General features: G+C 41.7%; 1 protein-coding gene across 3 annotated transcripts in view; it reads right to left on the reverse strand.

Moving 5' to 3' along the window:
- The window catches only part of Steep1 (STING1 ER exit protein 1), a 19866-nt gene that overhangs the window by 6359 nt on the left and 2444 nt on the right, over positions 1-11063 (reverse strand). Inside the window, exons 3-7 of one of the 3 annotated variants that reach the window (XM_050121928.1) lie at positions 7231-7272; positions 4952-5090; positions 4041-4130; positions 3284-3376; positions 846-2125 (exon numbers count right to left, since the gene is read on the reverse strand). In XM_050121928.1, coding sequence (XP_049977885.1) covers positions 2063-2125; positions 3284-3376; positions 4041-4130; positions 4952-5090; positions 7231-7272 — 427 coding nt within the window. In that variant the 3' untranslated portion in view covers positions 846-2062. Of the gene's footprint in view, positions 1-845; positions 2126-3283; positions 3377-4040; positions 4131-4951; positions 5091-7230; positions 7273-11063 lie in introns of those variants that run through there. The other 2 variants (XM_050121930.1, XM_050121929.1) reach the window with 2 other exon arrangements.

An 11063-nucleotide genomic window follows, 5' to 3' on the forward strand; every position in this document is an offset into this window, starting at 1 on the left:
CTTATAGAGGAAGCAAAATTTGTAACTTGAGCCAGAAGTTAAAATGATTGGCATTTATCTAACTATTTCAGAAGATATGTAGAAGTATAACCACAGAATTGCTTTAGGGGTTCTCTAGCTGAGTATTTTTACATTGCACGTCACTTGATTTTTCAAAATGATTATGTTCTGATCTAACTATACATACATATAAATAAAGATTCCACAGGAGAAGCAGTTCAGCATAGTAGAGCTTGAGTTTTAAAGTCAGATTTTTGGCTTTCCCAATTCCTGGCCAGTGGCTCTTGGGGAACTTGAAGTCTGAGCTTCAGGGGTATTCATTTGAAAAAGGTGATGACAAGAGTTAACTATCATAGGAGGTATTGTCCGAGAGAGCCAATACCTCTAAAGTGCTTTCCACAGCATCTGACACACACCAAGTACTCAGTGGAGAGTAATGAGTATTAATGCTGCTATTACCATTAGGTTTCATTATTACTAACAAAGTAAGCACCCCTCAAGTCTAAACACACACCTAAAAAGGTCTACAAGGAAGTAAGTCCGTGAGACTAGCAATAATTAGAGGCTGTGGCCAGAGACTAGAAGCCTGAATGTCTGAGGTGGTGTAAGCATATCCAAGCTGTGCACATAGGAATTTGGGGATAAAGTGGAGTAAAGGCAGAGGTCATTGTCTGGTGGACACAGTTGGTCATTCATACAATGTTAAAGGAGAGGAAAGGAGGTGAAGAATTAGCCAAAGGCAGATCCCATTCACTGGCTGCGGAGTCACTGGGAAGGTGGTGACCCATACCAGTCTGCATTCCCAGCAGTCCCAATCCTCTTTGGCCCAGTTTTTGCTAGCGCAACTGTACCTCCACTCTAGCCTACTTTTCCCTGCAAGTAATGAAATCAGAAAAGGCAAAGAAAATGACTTCCTGGCAGCACCTCACAAACAAGTCTTAAAAGTGCAATTGGTCAGAGATAACACCAGGAGGGCAACACACTCCATGTTTCCTCACGCCTTGCAATACAGGCAAACAGAAAGGAATACGGGAAGAACCACGTGGATACTGACATCACTGAAGGAATGACATACTTCAAACAGGCTTCTGCAAATAGCAACTGGAAAACAAGACACCCAACAGATAATCTACTCTCACTACGCCCCCTCCTGTGTACTCACACAGTAATTCTCCCAGCTGACTGACTAGCTCCTTTGGGTTACTTAGCAAGGCCATATTTTCATTCAGACCTGAGCTACCCTACCCCTGCATCTGCAATCTGGCTCTTTCTCTTTTTTTGTTTTTGGTGCTGGGGATGTCCTCACACATGCCTAGCATGTACTCCATTACTGAGCTACACCCCCAGCCACATGGCTTTTCCTTCTTTAATTCTGTAGTTTCATATGGCATGGCTCACATATAACTCTATTATTTTTAAGTAAAGAAATATTTCTGCAGATTCGGGTTTCTAACTGATTTCTACCGACAAGAGAATGATTCAAACCCTAGTTAATTCTAAGGGCAGTTCAAAGATCAGAGACAGAATCTCTTAAAAGGATCCACCTTTTAAGAATTAGAAGGAATTAATTTTAATTCCTCCAACTTTCCTCCCATACCATATTTTTTTCAAAAAATTTAAAACAGTTATTAGCTTTGAAGAAGACATAAAAAACCATCAACCTTAGAAACTAGAGACTTATCTAGCCCTAAAGATATTACAGAAGAGGACTGACAGGGAAGCCAGGCACGGTGGTGCATTCCTGCAGTTACAGCACTGGAGGGGCTAAGACGGGAGGATTATAGGTTCAGGGCCGTCCTCCAGTGTGTACCAGGAACTTGTCTCAAAGACAAGTAAGACAGAAAACTTACTTATACAAAGATTTTGAAAACAATCTACCTCCTAGAAAGCAAGTGAAATAGAGTCAAGGAATTTAGTGAAAGACAAGAACAGCAATTCAGGAAACTCAATGGGATGGTCAGAAAGATTCTTCCTGGGACATAGAAACAAGACCATGAAATCAAGAAGCTCTTTCGTCTTGATTTAAGTGCCGGCCTCCAGTCTCAACTCAGAAAGATCTGAATTATTTGAACTGGTTGTCGATCAGAGTCCCTTTCATTTTTGCTTTCTTGGCTTCCAATTCAGCCTGGAAAGAAAAAAAAGTATGCCCTGATACATCACAATCACATGAAATTCTTAACATTTCTTCTTTATTCTAGTTGTCCCACTTGCCCTTAACTGCTCAGTGTATAAGCCAACTGTGGTTTCCTTATCCAGCAATTCATCAAACTCTGGCTCATGAAAGCTAGATATAAAATTACATGTGTATGTGTGTGTAGATCATCAAGGGGAAGGAGGGATATGTGTGCTAAGAAAGCAGAAGGACAAGCAGAATGGAGACCTGTAATCCATGAACTAGGGAGCTAGAGGGAAGAGGATCAGGAGAGTTCAAAGCCAGCTTACATAGCAACTGTCAGGTCAGCCTGGACTAATCCTGTCTTGAAAAAAAAACCAGAGAGAATGAAAACAAAAAAAAAAAAAGCAGAGGAGGGATACTATGCAAAGAAGTAAGGAGACCAACCAGAGGGAGTAGGGACATGGGAAGGCTGTGGGGTAGGGACATGGGGAGGCTGTGGGGTAGGGACATGGGGAGGCTGTGGGGTAGGGACATGGGGAGGCTGTGGGGTAGGGAGAGTGTGAGGTGGGGAAAGAATGAGAACAAAGATAATGAAACACTTCTTATGAAATGCCATGAAGAAACTCACTAAATATGCTAGCTAAAAAACTGAAAAAATGTAGGTCTCACCCTATATAGAGATATCATGCTCCGAAGTTAATCCCATGGATAAAGCAGAAAACTAGCAGTACTTTAAAAGCAATCACAGTCCCAATTTGGGTAAACTGAGGTAGCAGAACCGTATGCCATCAATTTGGGTAAACTGAGGTAGCAGCACTGTATGCCATCAATTTGGGTTTACTAAGGTAGCAGAACTGTATGCCATCAATTTGGGTTTACTGAGGTAGCAGAACTGTATGCCATCATGTACTGGAAAGCACTAAAAAACCTGGCCCTTAATCCTGACCCTAGAGAGAAAGTAGCAGGCTTAACCATCACTCAAGTTAGGCCTGGCAAACAAGATTTCTAATTTAGTGCTAGACCCCAGTCACTATTTACCAACACAGCCAGAGCCTGGTGTGAGGAAGCTGGCAGCCAACTATACTAATAACTTCCAAGAGCCTTTGCAAATCATTCAAAGCAAGAAATCCAAGCCAGGAGGCCTGCGCCTTTTCCCATGCCACTCACCAGCTCTTGCAGTCGCCTCTTGCTCATGCCTTTGCGCTCCAGCTGTTTTTCAATCACTTTGGCATTCTGTGCATAGGAGTCGGCAACTTCCCTCTATAGGGAAAATGAAGGGCCTTCAGACCAGCGCACTTACCAGGAACTATAATCAAGACCTCAGGAGTTATTTGTACTACTCAAGCCCATAAATTGGAACTCAAACAGCAGGCCTCCTTACACTTCCAATTCTTCATCTTCTCAATAACCCAGGAGACTTCAGGTTTCCATGGTGATCATTTGATAACATCCCTCCATAAAAAACACTTGGCTTGAAATACCAGAAAAGTAACTGCTGTTACTGCAAAGGACAGACTCAAACCATTAGAGCCTGCCTGGGAGGGACTGAAAATTATTCAGTCCAGTACCTTATTTTTTATTGGTTTGTTTTGGAGATAGGACCATGCAGACTCTGAATGTAAGATGCTCCCATCTAAACCTCCAGAGTACTGGGATTATAGGTGTAAACTGTCAGATCCGAATCCAGTTCAGTAGTTTTAAAATTAAAAAGTGATGTGAAGATCCACATTCTTTGTTCTCATTTTATAGTAGATGTCCCTCCCATTCAGGGAAACAGGTACTCCCAATAGCACCGAGTTTCTTACTAGTGGAGCAGGGTGTGAAAGCAAGGCTGCCAACTGTTCTGCTCTGCAGAGGCTCTGACTGAAGTCCCCTTACTCCCCCGCCCCCCAATTCCAATTCCCATGAAAGCCGAAGCACTTACAGCCTCTATCTCTTCTTCTTCCTCATCAATGGTAGAGACAGTAACAGAGCTGAACTTGCCCATGTCTTTAGTCCGTTTGGTCATCATCACCTAGAAGAGAAGGAAGAGGTATCAAGCTAATCAAGTCAAGGTCACCTCACAAGGATCCATGAGCCGTGTAAACATGTGCATTTGCGTGCCTGTCTGTGTACAGGGTACAGGCACAGTGTGAGAATACCTGCCTCTTAGGGACAGGGCAGGCTAACTATCTAAATGTCAGTGTTTTCAAGCATTTCCTTTTGAGTTTTTTTTTTTTTTTTTTTTTTTTTTTTAACACTGGCTATCCTCGAACTCACTCTATAGACCAGGCTAAACACGAATTCAGAGATTTGCTTGCTTCTGCCTTCCTCCTGATTGATGGGATTAAAGGTGTGTGCTACCACTACCTGGCAAAAGGTGGCTGGAGAGAGCTGTGGGTGCTGGGAACCGAACTCTTATATTTTTAGCTGTGAGGCTAACCTTTAACGGCTGAGCTATCTCTCCAGTCCACTATTGAGGGATTTTTAAGTATATTTAAAAATCATTCTAATTCATTGAGGATTTAATTGTTCCCACTCTAAAAAAAAAAAACCTAAAAAGAGGAAAATAAAAATTATACAATTTGTAACCTTACAAGATTACTGCATATGAAGCAAATAATAAATATCATAGTTCTATAATATCTGGCTATATACAACAATTGCATTTTCTTAATAAATAATATTATAGATGTATAGGTGAGTTGCTTTATTTTAAAGCTTAGGGGGCAGTGCTCCAGCTCAGTGGATCTTGCATAACATGTTCGAGTCCTGCGTATGACCCCCAGCACTAATGAAACCTGGGACTAAATGTGTAGCTGTATTAAGTCGCCTGTGCCCTTGGATGATAATTACCTTCTTAGGAGGCTCTTGCTTCTGAGTATATATATTGGTTTTCCCAAAGCCTTGACCAAATTTCACTACTGCTCCATCCACGATGAACGTCACAGGCGCATTCTTCGGCTGGGACTGGTAGAAGAGCGGAAGCCCACACCTGCAAATGGTGGAGTGAATCTCTGCAAAGCTCTACTTCTACTCCCCAAAGCACGACTTACAAAGGAGACTTGCTTTCTCAGAAGACCTTTGTTTGTGGCATAAAATGTTTTCCTTTCCCCTAACGGACTGGGCAAGAATCAATTAGGATGCATGTTGAAATTTCCAATCAGGTTCCTAGGCCTGGCCCATAAGATCCTGGTTTGGCAAATGTAGGGGGTGAGTAAGGCCTGGGACTCTGCTCTTTTCAATGGCATTCCATATGATTATTTTTGACATTAGACAAAATTTGGGAAATGCTGTCTAATGCTACTCTTGGCACTATTGGCTTTGTAGTAAAAAACTGCTACCGTTATATTCAGGTGTCTTGGCACTGGTTTGGGCATTCTGTCCCCTTTGCTGTTTCATTTTACAGCATCAGAGAAAGTGGACACTTTCTTTGGCTGACCATTATGCTTTTTGAGCTAAAAAGTAGACCTACAAGATATGATAAAACCAGCCTCATCAATCCAGTATGGTGCGGAGCTCAAAGCCTTCCTATCTTCTACTTGTTTCCTTCTGCTTCACTGCTCCCACTCTCAATCTTTTTTTTTTTTATTTCCCGAGACAGGGTTTCTCCATAGCTTTTGGTTCCCGGTTCCTGTCCTGGAACTAGCTCTGTAGACCAGGCTGTTCTCGAACTCACAGAGATCCGCCTGCCTCTGCCTCCCAAGTGCTGGGATTAAAGGCGTGCGCCACCACCGCCCACCCTCTACTCTGAATCTTTTGAGAACTAAGACACAATTGTCTTTATGTAAAGATTGAACTTAACTGCCAGGCGTAGAGGCTGGCCTTTAATCCCAGCACTCTGGAGGCAGAGGCAGGTGAGTTCAAGGCTAGCCTGGTCTACATAATAAGTTCTTGGATAGCCAGGGCTACACAGAGACCCCGTCTCAAAACAACAATAACAAAACTTGAACTCACTAATATTCTTACTATTAATAGCCTAAAGCTGGAAGTTTTGCTTTAAATAACATCCTTTAAGATTCTTAGCTTTATTGTCTACATAATAGATTTTATACATAAACCTGGAACTAAATTATATTGTGTCACATTTTCCATTATGACTCAGCCAATTCTCTTCCAAAAGAAAATATACATTGACAATAAAATCCATCTAGAATACTCACAGCAACTTTACTGATAATAGCCTACACTGGAAGCAACTCAAATTAATTGTCAATGGGTAAACAAACTGATACAATGAAATGCTCAAAAATAAAAACCACTGTGAATGAGTAAATGAACTAATAGGATGGGACAGTCAGCAATTTTAAAAAGATACATATAACACCTTGGATGAATCCCTAAAATAACAAACTGAGGAAAACTAGTATAAAGGCCAGTCAGATGGCTGAGTGGGTAAAGGAGTCTGCTGTCAAGCTGGAAAACCTGAGTTTGACCCCTAACACCCACATGCAAAAAGGCAAAACTCTTCTGCAAGTTGTCCTTTGAGTCTGACATGTATTCCATGCCACGGACATGCGCAGAGAAGAGACAGGGAGGGAGGGAAAGAGGGAAGAGGGAAAGAGAGAGAAAGACAGACAGGTATAAAGACATGTATTTGTACAGAAGTGTTAGGAACGGTGAAAGCAGTATGACATAAAGCAGGGGCTACCAGGGAGAAGGGTGGAAGGTGTTGGAAATGTTTTCTATCATGACGGGGGTGGCATTATTTTATTATTGTATTTTTCTGTCAAAACTCATTGACTTGAATATTCAGATGGGTACATTTTACTGCAGACATATTACATCTTGATCTTTCAAATTATACTATGTTAAAAACTCAAGTTTTTGCCTGGTGTGGTGCTGCATGCCTATAATCCTAGTACTTGGGAGGCTAGGGCAAAGGAGCAAAAGCTCAAAGCTATACTGAACTACCTATCAAGAACCTGCCTCTGAGGAAAAAAAAAAAGGCCCCTCATTTTCCTTACTTTTATAATCAGCTGGTCAGAGGTGGATTTAACTAGCATCTTTGGAAAGCATATTAGCATTTGGTTTGAAGGCCTTTGAGATTACCGAGATCAAAAAGAGATTATTTTCCTAACACAGTATGCTTTTACTGACCCATGCTCAGAAAAACCCACACTGTTGATACTTACTTTGCACACTTCTTTCTGTATTGACGTTCAATGCCCTCAGGCCTGCACAGAAAATGGAAGTTAAAAAAATGAAAACTCACAAGCAAATCTCATAACCAATTAACCTCCTAGCTCCTTTTCCCGGTAAAAGTTCAGAAGTTCTGTTTTTTTTGTTTGTTTGTTTGTTTTGAGACAGGGTTTCTCTGTAGCTTTGGTTCCTGTCCTGGAACTAGCTCTGTAGACCAGGCTGGTCTCGAACTCACAGAGATCCGCCTGCCTCTGCCTCCCGAGTGCTGGGATTAAAGGCGTGCGCCACCATTGCCCGGCTGTTCAGAAGTTCTTCATTTCGTAGATCGACCGGCTGATTAAGCATGTATTAAATGTATAACCCCAGCATGCATTCCTTCTCTCACAAGCATGCACTGAGCAACTAAGAGGGCTGTGAGCAATTAATAATAATGCTAGCTAAGCAGAGAAACGGGAAGTAGTATTAATAGTTAAAATCGTGATTGGTCTTGTAGTATCAACAATGATAACCACAATAATACAGCAGCAACCAATTATACAGTCAGCAATTTGCGCCCATGGCTTCTGAAATCTGTGGACTCCACCAACCATGGACAGAAAATATTAGACAAAAGTTGTGTCGGGGTGGGGAGATGACTCAGTGAGTAAGAGTGCTTGTTCTGCCAGAACAAAGACCCAAGTTAGAATCCCCAGTATCCACATAAAAAGCCAGCCTTGGCTATGTATGCCTGTAACCCCAGCACTGGGAGTTGATATGCAAAGTCTGATAGCTCACTGGCCAGCCAGCCTAGTTGAAATGGCAAAGTTCTGGCTCAGTGAGAGACCCTGTCTCAAGGAAATAAAATGCAGAGTGACAGAGGAAGACACCCTAGCATTTGGATCTAGATTATGCATGTGTATATACACCCATGCGCCCATGTGTATGCAAAACACATACACACACCGCACAAAGTTTTATTAGCACTGAAATGCACATATTTTCTTGTCATTATCCCCTAACCAATGCGGTATTAATAGCATTTCATTGGCTAGGGTATTATAAATAATCTGGGCCTGGTGTTAGTGAAAGCCCATTCCCAGTGATATACTTCCGTCAACAAGGCCACACCTCCTAATCCTTCCCAACAGTACACCAACCGGGACCCAAGCATTGAAAGAAGCCAATGGGAGGCCATTCTCAGTCAAGGAATCATACTCCGAAATCATTCTCTAGAGAACTTGCACCACTTTACACTAGCAGCAATGTACTAAGAGTTCTGTTTCTCTACTGCCTCACTGACAGTGTATGGTAGTTAACTGCATCCCAGCCAATTTCACATGTGAAAGATTAGATCTTCATGGGCGCAATAGCATGTACCTATCTATAATCATGGCTACTCGGGAGGCTGGGGCAGGAGGATCATAGTTTGAGACCCATCTGGGTAACAGCAATACACATCTCAGAAATAGGGAAAAGAAAATGAGACCTGTCAATCTGCATTCCCTTTTCAAAACTGAAGGTAGGCATCTTAGCACCAAAGTGACAGCCACTTGTGCGTTTTTGTTTTATTTTTGTGAACTGTCAGTTCATATCTTTTGAGTCACTTTTTTTCTTTTACGTTAAAAAGACTTGCACTATTAATAAGTCTTGCAAGTATTTCTTTCTCAGTTTCTTAATTGCCTTTGATTTTTTGTTTTGCAACATGTGGAAATCTTAGATTGTTCTATAGTATCAGTACATTTCTATAGTCATAACTTCTTTCTCTTTGCTCTCACTGTCTGCTATGTATGTTAGAGCATAGACAGGACTTCTTCAACCTGAATTCCTACTGGAAATAAAAAATTCCAACCACTTATTCTAGAATCTGCTCCCATGAGTTTCTTCCTCCAAATCACTCTCTAATTAGAGGCAGAAGTGGCTTCCCTGGTACCACCTAAGAACATAACTGGTTTCTAGAGCATCTTCTACAGTCTTCCTCTTCCACATTCCTGATTACATTTTCAAACAAGTTCTCATGTGACTTTCTCTACCAATCCTTTGTTTTGTTTTGATGGTTTTAATAATCATAATTACTTGCTTTTTCATCATTTCCATCATCCATTCCCTGAGATCAGACAGACTCTGCCTTATCTCTCTATCTCCAGAGCTGAGCAAAACACTAGATATAGGGACTGGAGAGAGGGCTCAGCAGTTAAGAGCACTGACTGCTCTCCCAAAGTAACTAGGTTTAATTGCCAGCACCCATATGGTGGTTCACAACTAAGAAGTAGGTGGGAAAGCTGTGTGCTCAGCAACTGGCAAAAAAGAGGAGCACTAAGAAAAGACTAGAATTCTGCCTTGGCCAGCCAAAGAGCACAGAGTAAGCCCTTGGAAAAGCTGCACATGACTAGAGCATGAACTATGTCAAAGGGGAGTGTACTTGCTTGTTGGTAAGTTCTAGGAACTCTGAACTCCAAGAGTTTGGTTACAAGTCCCTGGCCTAGGCCCTGCCATTAAATATGGTACTACTTGCTACTAAGTAAGGTTAGTACTATAGCTGATTCATCCTAAGGGTAAGGCTGATCAGATTACAGGGTTTCTATTTCAGTCTAGGGTCACCCAGTAGTTTTCTTGACCAGGTTTGTGATGTTACAGGAGACTGCAGACTAGTTGTATTAAATTGCTGGTGGTTTGAAAGAAAATGGCCCCCAAAGGGAGTGGCACTATTAGGTGTGGCTTTGTTGGAGGAAGGGCTTTGAGGTCTCCTATGTTCAAACTACACCCAGTGAAACAGTCCTGTTGCCTGCATATCAACATAACAGCTCCTTCTCCAGCACCATGTCTGCCTGCATGTCATCACGCTCTCTGCCATGATGAGAATGAACTAATCCTCGAAAACTGTAAGCCCCTACCTCAAAGAAATGCTTTCCTTTCTAAGAGCTGCCATGGTCATGGTATCTCTTTATAGCAATACAATCCCTAACTAATGCAATTGCTTTCTGTACTAACTGAATAATACATAATACTATTATATGCATAACTTTCTATAAATATTATATGTAATTATTACAGCGATCCTAAAGCTAGTTGATAATTTTCAAAACCAGATTTCTAAATAATGGGGGAAGATAAAACATAGTACAAAGTGACCCATGTAATCTGAGCCCTTGAGAGATACAAGCAGGAGGATCAGGAATTAAAGTCATTTTCCGCTAAGTATCCTCCTATTCCAGGCCTGTGCTACATGAGAGACTGTCAGAGAAACAAATGAAAATAAATAAAAAGTTAAAATAATAAGAGAAGAGGGACTGGAGAGATGGCTCAGAGGTCAAGAGCACTGTTTACTCTTCCAGAGGACTAGGGTTCTATTCCCAGTACCCACATGGCAGCTCACAACCATCTGCAACTCCAGTTCCTGTTCTGGCCTCTGTATGCACCAGGCACATAAATGATACACAAGCATGCATGCCGACAAAACATCCACATACAGAAAATAAAATTTATAAAAATTAAAAGGCACAGAAAAAGTCACATGATACAGGCAGATAATGGAGTGATGCACTGATAAGCCAAGGAACACTGGCATTGCTGGGGAAAAACCCATACGAGAGTGAGAGATGGCTCAGAAAGTAAGGCATTTGCCACCAAACTTGATGACCCACATTCTATCCCTGGGACCCATAGCCTTCACCTACATATAACCTAGGCTACATGAGCCCCTTTACATACATACATACATACATACATACATACATACATACATACAAGAGAAAGTAGATGAGAGAGAAAAAGGAAGGACTGAAGAGTTACAAAGAATTGGACAGCCAGGCGATGGTGGCGCACGCCTTTAATCCTAGCACTCGGGAGG

Source organism: Alexandromys fortis, unplaced genomic scaffold (assembly GCF_014885135.2).
Source record: "Alexandromys fortis isolate MF-2015 unplaced genomic scaffold, M_Fortis_MF-2015_v1.1 scaffold_189, whole genome shotgun sequence".
NCBI classification, from domain to species: Eukaryota; Metazoa; Chordata; class Mammalia; order Rodentia; family Cricetidae; genus Alexandromys; species Alexandromys fortis.